The 15,121-nt window shown below is 35.2% G+C and overlaps 1 protein-coding gene across 3 annotated transcripts in view; it reads left to right on the forward strand.

Moving 5' to 3' along the window:
* The window catches only part of BBS9 (Bardet-Biedl syndrome 9), a 461,843-nt gene that overhangs the window by 184,203 nt on the left and 262,519 nt on the right, over nt 1-15,121 (forward strand). For all 3 annotated transcript variants that reach the window (XR_006384294.1, XM_044246344.1, XM_044246345.1), the window contains 4 exons: nt 3,266-3,342; nt 6,300-6,353; nt 12,196-12,298; nt 14,041-14,145. Coding sequence is in view for 2 of the 3 variants with exons in the window: in XM_044246344.1 (XP_044102279.1) it covers nt 3,266-3,342; nt 6,300-6,353; nt 12,196-12,298; nt 14,041-14,145 (339 nt within the window). In the remaining variant the exon portion in view is untranslated. The remainder of the gene's footprint in view (nt 1-3,265; nt 3,343-6,299; nt 6,354-12,195; nt 12,299-14,040; nt 14,146-15,121) is intronic.

The following is a 15,121-nucleotide window of genomic DNA, read 5'->3' on the forward strand; positions in this document are numbered from 1 at the left end:
CAACTTGGGTGCAAAGTTCATTATTTATATAACCTCAAATTTTAGCTAATATTTGAAGTTCTCTTACACTTCTTTGCCATCATCATTTGGTTTTAGTCCTAAAAACAAAATAAACAAACAAAAAAAACCCGCACGCACAACCAAAAAAACCCAAAGTGAAGCTTGGAAGAAAGAGGGACTTTTAAAATATTTTATTTCTAGATATTGAAAAAACTTAGTATCCTTATAAAACTGTGGTGTATTTGTTTATTAAAATACCTGTAATTATATAAAAGCACAAAATCATTTAATTATAGAAAATTATGAGAAGTTAAAACTCTGAACTTTTTGATGACCTCATTATTCATTTAAATGCCATTTAACATAGTGACTATAACTCACAAAAAGAAGTTCACAACTCTTGTGGATTATTTTTGGTACTTAGAGCTTTTTTATTTCTTCAAAGCAAAAGTTTCAGCAAAATTTAAAGCCAATTTAAAGAGTACATTTTGTGTACACATGGTGTATATTATCTACTGTAATAAAAGTGTTTTTGAAGCTGATTTTATGTGTATAACTTATATGAGGAATGTATGTTGTAAGCATGAAATTACAGTAATAATTTCTGTATGGCTCATGGGTTTTGAAGCTTTTTATATTCAACTTATTAGTGTGAATCCTGCCTAGGATTTCTGTTACCAGTAGTCAACAATAACTGTTGGTAGGCACTTTCAAGAGCAGAATTTCCTTATAATTTAGCCAGTTTATCATTCTATACCTGGGGTGTGAAGGAATGGGTATGGTACTGCGATGGCCTCCCACACAGTTGTGTCTTCAGGAGGTGAAAGAGAACAGTAAGAAAGAGGCATATAAATGAAACTCTCTACCCTATTGGAAATATGTCTCGGATAACTAAATTGCCTTTACCATTGAGTCCTAGAAGCATTTACTTGGTGACCTTGTTAGGAGATGTGTTGTTTAGGGCTATGTCTGGCTGCACATAACACAATACCCAAATAAGGTGGCTTAAACAAGGCAGAGGTTTATTTCTTTCCCATAGAAAAGAAGTCCAGCAGTGGGCAGACCAGGGTTGGTCTGGCAGTTCCACTGTCATCAGGGACCCCAGTTCTTCCTCTCTCAGGGTCATCTCTTGGTCCAAGATGGCTTCTGGAACTCCTGCTCTCACATCTGCAGCTGAGTCAGCCCCCTTAAGGATCTTTCCTAGAAGCCACACCCTGAGCAGCTTCTACTCACATCTCACTGGCCACTCCAAGCTTACAAAAGAGGCTGGGAAAATTAGTGTTTTAGCTGAGCACTTCATTGCTCAGAATAAAACTGAGCTTCTTTTAGTAAAGAACTGAAGAATTGTTATTGGGTAGGCAAGGAGCAGGCTTTTATATTGTCACTAAGTAAGTTATGGAAATTCCCACACTGAATATTACAGTACTGGTGGGAATCCTTGATGACAATGGTAGGTAGTTCTTCTCTGTGTGAGACAGCTGATTCCTGTGGCATCATCCAAGAACTTTCCATGTTTTTAGTCAGCTATCCTTGGTGGGTGAGGGATGTTTCCTCTCAAGGTCACAGGGTAGTTTCAGCAGTTCCAGGTATTATGTGCAAATATGATTTCCAGGGAAGAAGAGAGATATTTCTCCCAAGTCTCCTTTTTTATTATGGGGAAATAGCTTTCCCAGGAGCATGTGCCAGCACCCCCACCCCCAACTTTTCCTCACCTCACGTCTGCCAGGATTAAGCCCTGTGCTTATGCCTAAAACAACAAATTGTTAGGGGAATGAAATCACCATGATTGGATCTGACCAATCCAGTGACTTTGAGATGAAGGCGAATGCCTCCCTAGAATTATAGCTCTGCTACAAAGGATGAGGAGGGGAAAGTAGATGTTAGGTAGACAGCCAGTAGTCTGTCATTCAAATATATGTGTGCATATATATATATACACACACACATAATTGCATATACATTAATGTTTCTTGTTTATTTAGGATCTGTGTCATTTGTTCATCATATCTCATTATGCACTGTAAACATTTTAAGTCGTGAAATTATAAGTTGTGAAAATAGCATGAATATGGTAAAAATAATTCCAAGAGTATTAAAAGGGTAAAACTCCCGGATCTTAGTTCCTCTACATTATATAAAGGTAACCTTTATCAGGAGTGTTTGTGTATTCTTTAAAAAAAATTTGTATTTATTTATTTCTATACAAATATGTGCATATTAGATGCACTGTATTACCTGTTTTTATTTTTAATTAATAGACACATCCTGGAGTTCTTTTCATATCAGTATATAAAGTTTGTGAGCACTCTTTTTTTCTTTTTAAAGATTTTATTTATTTATTTGACAGAGATCACAAGTAGGCAGAGGGGCAGGCAGAGAGAGTGAGAGGGAAGCAGGCTCCCCCCCTGAGCAGAGAGCCCGATGCAGGACTCAATCCCAGGACCCTGAGATCATGACCTGAGCCCGAAGGCAGCGGCTTAACCCACTGAGCCACCCAGGTGCCCCGAGAGCACTCTTATTTACAGCTTTGGGCTTTGGATCATTGCAGAGCATACCATAATCTAGTCAACCATATCCCTGTTAATAGAAATGTAGAGATTTAGGTTGTTTTTGTTTTTGTTTTTAAAAACTACCAGCAGCAGAGAAACTCCTTGGGCGTGTCTGTGAGTATTGGATAAATGCTAAAGAGTAGAATTTTTAGATCATAGGATATATATATTTTACATTTTTTTAAAGGTTTTATTTATTTATTTGACAGACAGAGATCACAAGTAGGCAGAGAGGCAGGCAGAGAGGAGGGAGGGAGAAGCAGGCTCCGTGCTGAGCAGAGAGCCCGATGCGGGACTCGATCCCAGGACCCTGGGATCATGACCCGAGCTGAAGGCAGAGGCTTTAACCTGCTGAGCCACCCAGGCGCCCTATATTTTACATTTTGATGTTCTGACCAAACTTACCTTCAAAAGGGTATAGTTTGGGCTTTTCCCTATAGTGTCAAGGAGAGAACATTGAAGTTCCCAACACTCTTCAGTCACTGGGACATATTTTAGATAATATCTTTGGAGAAAGATAGTTTTTCTTTCAAATTTTGTAGCAGGGGAAGAATTGTCATCAGGTTTCTAATTCTGTAATGCATTAGTTTTCTTCAACTTATGAATATGTTTATGGGGTTGTTTTTTGATATGTGATATAGAAAAAACTTCTTTAAAAAACTATATATAGCAGTTTTGCTTTATGATTAAATATTGTTTTTCTTTTTAAATTACAGGTATTTGGCCCATGACTGAGAGAGAAGATGACTTGAAAGTTTCTGCCATGGTTTCTCCTAACTTTGATTCAGTGTCTGTAGGTATATTCACAGACTTTAAAAGGGTTTATGATAGTGGTAGACTATGCTGATTTGGGATCAGTATCTATTGATTGAAATTTTTGGTCCCCAGATAGAAACTTAAGAGAAGATAACAACTTTTAGTCTTTATTACCTTCTAGAAAAAACATTTCCTATCTCTTAGTGAGGAGTTCCTTAGGATTTTGGTCTAAAAAAAGGAGAGGAAGGGGCAACAGTAGAAGAGGTTTTCCACATTATTCTGAATCTACTTTTATTTTTTTTTAAGTTTTCAGTATCATAATATTGAGATAATCATAATCCAGGTGAATAATACTGACCCTACAAGATTTTTCTCGAAGGTTCAATGAGATAGTGTTCATATATATATATATATATATATACATACATATGAATGAGGAGGAGATAGGGAGGGAGGGAGGGGAGTATCTTTGTGTGTTATTTAACAAACGGTTGAGCAGTTGGGCCAGGAATTATTTTTTCCTGCCATTTCCTGCCATCTGTATGACCCAGGGCAAGGTATTTTATTTTCTTTTTCTTAATTTTTCTCATCTGTGAAACGGGAATAATAATAAAATCTACTTTGTTGAAGTGTTATGATAATTAACAATATCATTATCATCAAATTAGATTTTAGTTCTTTTAACATTATCCTGACCACCACTAACACCACCACTGCCACACACTGCATCCCACTGCTTGTCTCATCCACTGCCATATCTTTAGTGTCTGTCACTTAATGAGTGCTCAGTATTTTTGCTTCATAAATGAATGGAGATGAGAAATAGCAAAGATGAAAGAGAGACTGTCCTTGGTCATGTTACCCCACCTCCTTGTTTAGTTTTATGTAAGCACTTGTTAGATTATAATTGGTTATGTCTCACTGCCTGCAGTTTGGGCAAAAATCTATTAAGTTTATCTGTCTCTGAATCAGAAGTTCATCAATTTTGGCAAGTGATCAAATTCACTGCTTTTTACTATATTTGGAGTTCATGTCATGTAATTTTACCTAGGAAATGACTTCGATATTTAGGTATCAGAGCATAATATAGTAAGTACTTGTCCTAAGTTTTCAAAGATTAATCTTGGTATAAAGAGCCAACCCAAGCTGTGATAAAAATCACGTTAACATTGCCATAATATAGTAAGTTGGGCATACTTAAAAAAAGTACTATATATGAAAGAAACATTCACTCAGCTGAGTCACATAGTAGAGGCACTGTTTAAAACATTGGCCATTCAGCACACACCATTTCTCACTCTACCTGAAAGCTGTAGTCTGAGTGGAACATTTTTGCTTAGTTAGCTGACAAATGTACACACATTTTCTTGCCTTGGAAATGATTCTTATTTTCCTTTGGGCAACTTATATAATTTTTTTCTAGGTTCTCTTAAACATAAGCTATTTGGAACCAGGAATTCCCTTTCTGTTCTTTAGTAACTTTTGATCTTTGCAGGAAAAGGCCTTGTGTAATAGTACTTTATTGTAATGTATATTTCCCTATTGGTAACTCAGAGTGCTGTTTCCTCTTGACTAGGTATCTCTTTCCAGCTTCATTTTCCCCGTCTTACTATTTTTTCCTTCTTAAGAGATTCCTGAGAGTATCATATTCATCCCATTAGAACACACCGGCCCAACAATTTATGTGGCTATGGTGCCATGGTGTCTTTGTGTAGTTCTTTGTCTCTGGCTATAATTTTATCTTCCCAAAGGACTGCTGTCCTGGAAGTACCTAGGTGTTTAAACATGGATTGGAAAGAACAGGAAACAGGAGATGCTGGTTTCTCATCTAGATATGTGGACAGCCAAATGTAAAACATTTCCTGGATTTCAGGTTCTGCTAGAGCAAAAAGCTTGGCTCAGTGTTTTATTTTGTCATTATTTATGAAAGCACACATCTAAAAATAATATAATTTCTATTAGAGCGGGGTCTTTTATAGATAAGACAAGCATTGCTGTCTTATCTTTTGGATTGCGAAGGTGGATCAGAGTTCATACATGGTTTTCTGTGGATACGTATATAGAATATGAATCTGCCCACTCTTAGTTATGTTGATACCCTCTACAGTATAGCCATCCCTGTTGCTTAGAAGTGATTTTCTTAGTAAAAAAAAATTCCAGATAAGCTAACTAAAAGCACAATAGAGCTATTCATTGGTTGAATTAGTGATTTTATTAATATTAATTGTTCCCCAGTCATGGATATTATTAGAAAATTATATTACCCTTTCATCTTATTCTGTCATGGAGTGAGCATTTTTTCCTTTCAATCTACAACTCTAATAAGTAAGTTATAATGTCTAAGGAAATGTTTGCTCTATTATGTTATGCTCTGAATTCTTTAAGAGGTAGGATCAAGCAACCCAGGCTGATGTTCAAAGAATGACCTAGTTTATGATATGAACTATTTAAAAAATACACTTCTACTTTTATTTTATTTTCTAGGTGTAAGACCCTTCAAGCTTTGTATCATTAGTTACATGTCTTAGATATATATTATTAATCAGAATAAAACATATCTTTGGCAAGTTGAAAATATAAGGACCTTAAAAGTCTGGCATAATGCTTATCTGAGAAATACAAGGGGCTTTCTTTTATATAATATAAAGAACAAATTAATATAATTAATTAATTTCAATACTTAAAATTTTTTAAAAATTTAATTAGTTTCAACACTTAAGTAAATTTGGCAAGAGAATAGTTTGATAATAAAATATATGACCTTTTCTTTCCTTTTTGGAAAAGGTTTCTATTAGCTTATGACTTTCTAGTTGAAGGCATTCAAAAAGCTACATTAACCCTTTTAGTCTGTCATTAGATTGATAAGTCCGTTATGGTTAGTTTCCTATTTTGGTGGTGGGAAGTATATATTGCACCCATTGTGTTTACTCATTGATGGACATGTAATTTGAAACCATTCTTTCCTTCCTTCTCTTCTCAATTCTGTGTTTATAGCAAGCTACTGATGTTGCAGTGGGAACTGACCTTGTCCCTTCAGTCACAGTTAAGGTATTGTACCATGGTCCTAGACTTTATTGTGCAAATGGAATTACACATTTCATCACATCTGCCACTGTTGTCACCCTATTTCTGGCTTATGGAAATGTAAAACAAACACTTGAAATTTGTATCTTTCCCTCAGCTTTGGATAGCAAAGATAACCTTTATTTTTTTCCTACAAATATAAAACTGATAATTGCATTCATAGCAATGTTATGTAATATAAATAATTTTTATGGGTTATGCTTAACCATTATGTTTAAATGATCTAGGGTCTTTTTTCCAGAAACAAAATTAACATTTTAAGTATGTTGGAGGAATTGTGTCATTACCACTTATGATAGACCAACCAATTGATTGCAGCATCATATATATAAGGGAATCATGCATGCTAATATCTTTCTTCTATATATAATTATGTGTATGTTTGAGAGGAATTTCTGGTCATCTACCTGCCATGACATTAACTTTAAATGAATGTATTTATAGCAAGAAAATATTAAATGAAGAAGCCACAAAGTAGAGTAGTGACAAATTGATAGTCCTAAAAAAATAGAATATGAAGGATGTGGTTTTGGTTAAGATTTTTAGTCCTGTCATTGTAGAATTTTAGAACTAGAACTCAAATGTAGAGCCCTCTTAAGGCATTTAGATTAAAGTGTGGTAATCAGTCAGCACGTTATTAAGTTGAAAATATTTATCACTGCCCAGACCTCGGAGCCAGGAAAAGTTGTGGATCTTGGCAATTTGCGTAGTCAAAACTTGGATAGGACTTTATATTTTCTTAGATTATGGGTTGCTGTCCTTGGAGGGGCTTGACAGGGCACCAGGCTTTACCAATTGTGTTCGCTTACACTGGACCCAGCGGGTGGCCCAAGTGTGGGGATCTTTGGTAGAAGTTGAAGGGAGACCAATCTTGTAACAGTTTCCTAAGCTAATTTTTTTGGATTCTTGCCACTGGAAACAAGGGTGGTCTTTCCCCACTTCTCCCAACCCCCATCCAATCAAAGGCTCTATCTCATTAATACTTCTGAGTCTGGAAAAGCAGGAGTGGCAAGAAATCAAACGCTTAAGAAAAAAACAAAAAACAAAAAACCCCTGCAGATTTCCAGGAATGATCTATAGACTTTTGTGTAGAGAAACCTCTTTTTTTATCTATCTACTGATAATGTTCAGACATACACACATAATAATTCAGGAGCACACTATAAATTGCAGAAAGAAATCCTGTACTTAAACCAGAAAACATTGCTTATGCTAATTCCTACCCCCCCTCAACTGCTAGTTATTGCTATACGTAAATACATCTTTCTCACCTATGCAGTTCTAAGGCTTTCATGTGTAATAATAGCCATCTTAAAATGATGGTATGATACTACTGGAAAATTCTTCTTCCTTAGTGGAATTTTTATATTTGAGAATGACTAAGTCTCAGCTCTCTTTCTTACTGCCATTATAAGAGCTCGAGAAAGAATGCAACACACAAGGGTTGCATAAAATCAGCTGGACTTGTACAGCAGACGCAGTGACTTCCTGATTCTGTCTGACAGTTTCTCTACAAATTTTGCTATAAATCTCTTCTTATAGCCTTTTATAACAACAGCAGCCAAGATACATAACCATGCAAGTTTCCGTCATAATAAATCCTGTTAATTGAGAAAATTTTTCCACCCGTTCCGAGTGAATGAAGATGTGGCTACCTTGAGTATGTGTGTGTGATGTGTGACTGTCTATTATAGGCAACTGAGGCAGAGTGGTTGTTCATACCTGGCTTTTGGAGTCATATTTATGTATCTAGGATAAAATTTGGTATTAAATTTCTTAGGATCATATTTCATTTTGTTAGAATCCGAAAACAGCATGGAAAATTCTTGTATTAATGTTTTATATTTTCCCCTTAATATTCTGTAATTATTTTTCTTTTAAAATATGAGGTTTATGATCTAGCCAAGTCTTTAACTCTATTTTTTTTTTTTTTTTTTGGCTCAGACACAAGTCTTCTTTGTTCCTCCAGTTACTTTCATCACACATCTCCTTGATTCACATTTGAAAATGCCTGGGCCATTGTTGGGGTTTAATAAATCTGTGCACAAGTGCTATCATGATCTTGCTAACAGTGTAAGATTGTGTGATCATTGTCTAAGTATACATTGTTATGCCAGGCAGAGTCAGAATGTCTGTTCTCTCTCTCTCTCTTTTTTTGTTTTTTTTAAGATTTTATTTATTTATCTGAGAGAGAGAGAGAGAGTGAGAGAGAGAGAGAGCATAGGAAGAGGAGGGTTGTAGGGAGAGGGAGACTCAGGCTGAGCAATGAGGGGGCTCAATGTGGGGCTTGATATTGGGCTCCATCCCAGGATCCTGAGATCATAACCTGAGCCGAAGGCAGATGCTTGACTGACTGAGCCACTGAGGCAGTCCAGAGTGTATGTTCTCTTACAAGTAGCTTATTACTACTTTAAGGATTTTCCATTTTCACTTTTAAAATTGAGTTCTTATGATATATTCCTGGTGATAGCTTTCAATTCTCTTGCACACTTTGGCTTATTGGTGATTATTTAGCTTTTCTAAACCTCTTTTTTTAAAAACTGTGAAGTGAGGATACTTTTTAAATGCAGGGTTGTTTTGAGACTTAACCACAGTTGATTAAGAGCATGGGCTCTGGATTCTGGCAGACAGAAGTTAAATGTGGTTCTTTGACTTATAATCAGAGTGGCCTTGTGCAAATTATTTAGCCTCTCTGAACCATGGTTTTCTTTTCTGTAAAATGATGTATAGTAATAGTACCTGTTTTGTGATTTTGTGAAGATTAAATGAGATAATGCATACAATTTATTCGCATGGTTTCATTAATATAAAAAAGTTGTTAATGGTTATCATTAATATTATTCTAATTTTATTTAAATATATATGTGTAGACTAGCATTATATTATTACTTATAGTAAAATATTTAAGTTGTGTCCTATTTATTTAGTGGACCTGGCATAATTTCTTCTTCCTGTAATTACTATCAGGATTTTACTAAAAAGGTATCATGTTGTTTATAATGACCAGATATCATGAAGGAAGGTTTGCTTGTGGTATGCAGATTCCCCTCATGTATTCCCAGGGCTTATAAATTAAAAATTGAGGATTCATTTTTCATTTGCTGTGTTTTTTGTATTTATTTGCATCAGTAGTTATCTGTTAAAAATTCTACTTTGCAATTCAAAATTTTTGTGTTTAACTTATTTTTTAAGTTGTATAGAATACCCACATCATTTAAAATGAATGCAAGATACGTACTAAATTTAATTAATGTTTCTGGGCCAGGTGCATATTCCTGTATATTGTTTCTTTTTCTATAGCATGTGTGTATATTTATATATTTTATATATATGTATATATATATATAAATATATATTAAGGAATAGGTGATACATGCCTTTTAATTAAGAGAAATTTGCAAACTACTTATTTATTTATTTTTAAAAAAGATTTTTATTCACGTATTTGACAGAGAGAGAACAGTGAGAGAGGGAACACAAGCTGGGAGAGTGGGAGAGGGAGAAATAGGCTTGTGCTGAGCAGGGAGCCCGATGCGGGACTTGATCCCAGGACCCTGAGATCATGACCTGAGCCAAAGGCAGACACTTAATGACTGAGCTACCCAGGTGCCCCCAAAATTACTTTTCTTAAAAATAATTTTACCCTTGTACTATGTGAGTTAATGAAATATATCTGTCTCATATACTAGAATGTAATAATTAGACTGAAAGTTGCTCTACAGCAAAGGTATGATATAGAAGGCTGTTTCTTAACTCTATTAGTACATGGGTATCATCTGGGGAGCTAGAAAAACAAAACCACACCCAGAACTACCCCCAGAGATTGTGATTCAGTTGGTATACCAACCCTGCCTGGGCAGTTGACTGTGATAAGTCTGGCTTACCATACCAACCACATGGATGAACTCATCCAAAGGATGCTGTTCAAAGGCTGGGACTTTAAGGATACAAAAGTCCAAAGAGGGAACATGTGCAATGAAAGTAAGATATTTAAGCTTTTTCTTTGATAGCCTGAAAATGATGCCCCTTTGCACTGTGGCCCAGTAAAAATCCGTGGGCCTAATGGTTTCTGCTGATGTTTCTCTTTTTTTTTTTTTTTTTTAAAGATTTATTTATTTATTTGTTTGACAGAGAGAGAGAGAGAGAGAGAGAGAGAGAGATCACAAGTAGGCAGAGAGGCAGGCAGAGAGAGAGGAGGAAGCAGGCCCCCTGCTGAGCAGAGAGCCCGATGCGGGACTCGATCCCAGGACTCCGAGATCATGACCTGAGCCGAAGGCAGCGGCCTAACCCACTGAGCCACCCAGGCACCCCTGATGTTTCTCTTGATGGGGAGTGAGGGAAGTCCCGGCCTTCTCTGCCCATACCTGCCCTACTTCCCAGTCACACTGTTAGCCCAGAGTTCTTAGCTTTTGATTCTAATCTGGGAGAGTTTTCTTAGCATCACCATATAAGAGCCAGTTTAGAAATGCAGCCAGCTGAGATATGCGACAATCAATATTACCACTCCTTGATATTTCTATAATTAGATCTGTCATGTATTTTTGTGTTAAGCCATGGAATAATGTAGTGCTCTGATATGTATCTAGTAACTATCCATCTAGTAAGGAAATCCTTCCTTAGAGAATAATTTATGCAAAAGGTGGTGTGCAGATACTAGATAAGGTCATCCCATTGCCACATCTACACATGAAAAGAAATGAACACATATTTCATGATGTAATTATTCACCAAGCGCAGGGTGGATTTTTTCATTTGATTTTGATAGAACATTTTTAATAGCTTTAAGTTATTATTTATATACCATACAATTTATTCATTTAGGAGTTCAGTTCTCTGATTTTTACTGTATTTACAGAGTTGTGGAACCATCACTGCAATTCAAATTTAGAACATATTTGTCTCCCTTAAAAGTAACCTCATGCTCCCTTCCCTCTTCCATCCTCCACCTCTCCTTCATTCCCATCCCTCAGTATCTTCTAATCTATTTTCTGTCTTTATAGATTTCTCTCTTCTGGACATTTCATATAAATGGAATCATACAATATGTGGTTCCTTGTGACTGGCTTCTACCCCTTAGCACAATATTTTTAAGGCTTACCCATGTCATAGTATATGCCAATACTTCATTTCTTTTGATTACTGAATACTATTTTGTTGTAAGGATATATCATATTTTGCTTATCTGTTTATCAGTTGATGGACATTTGGGTTGTTTCTACTTTTGGCTATTGTGAAGAATGCTGCTATGAAATCTGTTTACAAGTTTTTGGGTGGACATATGTTTTCATTTCTCTTGGCATGGAATTTTCAGGTCATATGGTAAATTTATGTTTAATTTTTAAAGAAACTATCAAACTGTTTTCTTGCATGGCTGTACCATTTTACATTCCCATCAGCAATGTATGATATGTCTTTCCTCACATTCTTGCTAACACCTATTTTTGTCTGTTCTTTTAATTACATCATTTTAGTAGATATGTAATAGTTTCTCATTGTGGTTTTAACTTGTATTTCATAGTGGTAAAGATATTGAGCATTTTTTCATGTGCTTGTTTGGCCATTTCTATATCTCCATTGCAGAAAGGTCATTTAACTCCTTTGACCAATTTCTAACTGGGTAGAAAGTACCGCTTATGTACTTACCAATTAATCTACTATTTATGTTACATGTTATGTTTTGCCACTACTCATTTTTTCTCAGATAGTATTTCCTAATTATTTGCTAGTGATTTTTTACATACTTGTGCTATCCTATCAACTTGGATAAGATGTAACTTTCTATTGATAACAATTTCTGTTTCCTTAGGTCACATTGCAGAATCGACTGGCATTGCAAAAAGCCAAATTATCAGTCTATGTACAGCCACCTTTAGTATTGACCTGTGATCAGTTCACCTTTGAATTTATGGGTAAGTGTTCTGCTTTGGCTTAAAGTCTGTCGTGGTGTGAGGTTTTCTCTTAATTTAAAAAAACCTTTTTTTTTTTGGTTAGTATTTTTATTTCATGGCTATATTTCTTGTCTGAATAATGAGCCTGGTATCTTTCTAAAATCAATAATTGTGTTGTTTTGCTTATATTTTCCCTTCAAACATCAAGCATGAATGCTACTTTTTTAAAAAATAGCAATGTTTAGTGAATGGTCATTCAGCTGAAGTAATTATAGATTTTCAAGTGCTTTCCTTAACTAGATGGGCCTGTAATTGTACTTAAATACTATAATTTGGAAGGTTTTCTTTATTGGTGTTTCTCTAGTGAGCTGTTTATTGAATCAGTTATGTCTGAAATAAGAATATTGGCTTTAGAGTCTGGCCAAAATTTGAATCCTGGTTCTGACACTTACTGTGTAACCTTCAGCAAGTTACTTTAGTAATTACTTGGAACCTCAATTTCTTTTAATCTGCAGAAAGGGGATAATATCTGTCTGGCAGGGCTGTTTTGAGGATTTAATTAGAAAATGAATCTATGTAAGATATCTCTAATAATGCCTAACATAGTAGACAGGTCATAAATGGCAACCCTTAGAGGTTTCTTTGCACAGAATCTCTCATGCCCTACCATTTACATCCAAGTTGTCATTAGTCCTATCAAAATGATTTCTGATTTATCTTTCTACTCTTTTTCTTTCTTTCTTTACTGCTGCTGTTCAGTTGGTTATTCTGTATCTTATTCATGATGTCAAGAACATATTTCTCTTTTGCCTTTATATTACCAACCCTTACTTGAGTGCACCTGGCAGATAGGGGGAATTAAATAAAATATTAATTGAAACACTGAATGAATGGTTGAATGGTTGAAGTAATCTTATAGGTGATATCCAGACACTGGGTTCTCACTTTATTTTCTAATTATTTTCACAATACTTCCAATTTGTCTTTCTAGAACACATTCTGAACAGTTTATTTTTCTAGTTAAAAGCGTCTTAAGGGGCGCCTGGGTGGCTCAGTGGGTTAAGCCTCTGCCTTCGGCTCAGGTCATGATCCCAGGGTCCTGGGATTGAGCCCCGCATAGGGCTCTCTGCTCTGCAGGGAGCCTGCTTCCTCCTCTCTCTCTGCCTGCCTCTCTGCCTACTTGTGATCTCTGTCAGAGAAATAAAGAAAAAATCTTAAAAAAAAAAAAAAAAGCATCTTAAGACTGCCTACCTCAGGTTGGAGGTCAAATACATGAATATAGAAGGTGACATACAATCTGCAAAGTTGTTAGTTATAGTTATATCCATATGCAATACCCCTCTCCCATTTTCCCCTGCAGTCTGTATTATAGCCACAATAAAGTGTACTAATCCCAGTTCCCAAATTCTCTTGCCTTTTTGTGTACATTTTTTTTCTGATCATTCTGCCTATTCATCTGACTAAAGAGAAGCAGTGATGTAGAATATGGGCACCCTTGCCCTGAAGTCAGTTTTCAGTTCTCTATTGGCTATATGACCTTGGGCAAGCTTCTTACTCTCTCTGTAGCCAGTTTCCTCACGCACAAAAGCTGGGGACAATAATAGTACATACCTTACTCTGGGTTATTGTGAGGATTAAATAAATTAATCCATCTAAAGTGCTTAGGATACTATCTGGCATGTAGTGTATGCATAATTTTAACTGTTGTTAATAATAATTGTCCAACATTTTGAAACTTAATATTACTTTCACATTTCTTATAGCACCAGAAATGAATAGAACGGTATCCTTTTCAGTTTATCTGAAAGGGAGTTACACACCACCTGAGTTGGAAGGAAATGCTGTTGTTTCTTATTCCAGACCATCAGGTAAGCACACAGTTGTTCACAGATTTATAATCCTAATTACTACTTTTAAATAACTGGAGTTATGAGTTAAATGTTTAAGTGTTAAAGACTGAAAGATACATTGTGAAATAATGCTAAATGGAAAAATAATTCTTGCCTACTGTTAAATAAAATTGTTTGTCTAAATTACTTTTATGTGTTATGGATTATTAGAGATAAGCTGTTTAACTGATTTCCACATATAATGTTTGATTCTGTCTTCTCAGAAGCAAATATGATATATTTTTATTCACACTCAAAGTATGCTATTAGACTTCATTTATTTGAAGAAAAAAGAAAAGCCTAGTCTGAATTCGTGAAAAGATTATTATGAATTGCTCTAATATAAAGCAATATTGAGTTTCAGACACTGTTTTAATGAATGACTAAATAAAACTCTTTCGTATCATACATGTTAAAACATTTAAGAACACATTTACTAAAATTTGATCTGTTTTTTCAAGAAACTCTTTTGAAACAAGTTATCTTTAGTCCAGTTGAGATTCAGTTAGTGTAAATTTTAACTTCATTTGGTCAAATTTTATAGTTTGGTTTTTTTCCTATGCAGTGAATTTTTCATATTAACTGTTTAACAATCTGTTTATTGGTAGAATATGAATAGTCATTTTTTTTCCTGATGTTTTAACATAGTGTAACTGATAATAGGGTATTTTAGCAATGTTACATTTGTATTTTTTAAACATTTCTATACAGTTTTTTAGTTCTAAAAGTTTTAGAGATGCCTTGATTATCTTTTTCTTTTCTATTGATGTCTACTTTGCATATTTAGCAATTTTTTCTTTTATTTATTTCTTTTCAGTGTAACAGAATTCATTGTTTATGCACCACACCCAGTGATCCATGCAATACGTGCTCTCTATAATACCCACCACCTGTCTTCCCCAACCTCCCACCCCCTGCCTCTTCAAAACCCTCAGATTGATTTTCAGAGTCCATA

The sequence above is a fragment of the Neovison vison genome, chromosome 4 (assembly GCF_020171115.1).
Source record: "Neovison vison isolate M4711 chromosome 4, ASM_NN_V1, whole genome shotgun sequence".
Classification (NCBI taxonomy): Eukaryota; Metazoa; Chordata; class Mammalia; order Carnivora; family Mustelidae; genus Neogale; species Neogale vison.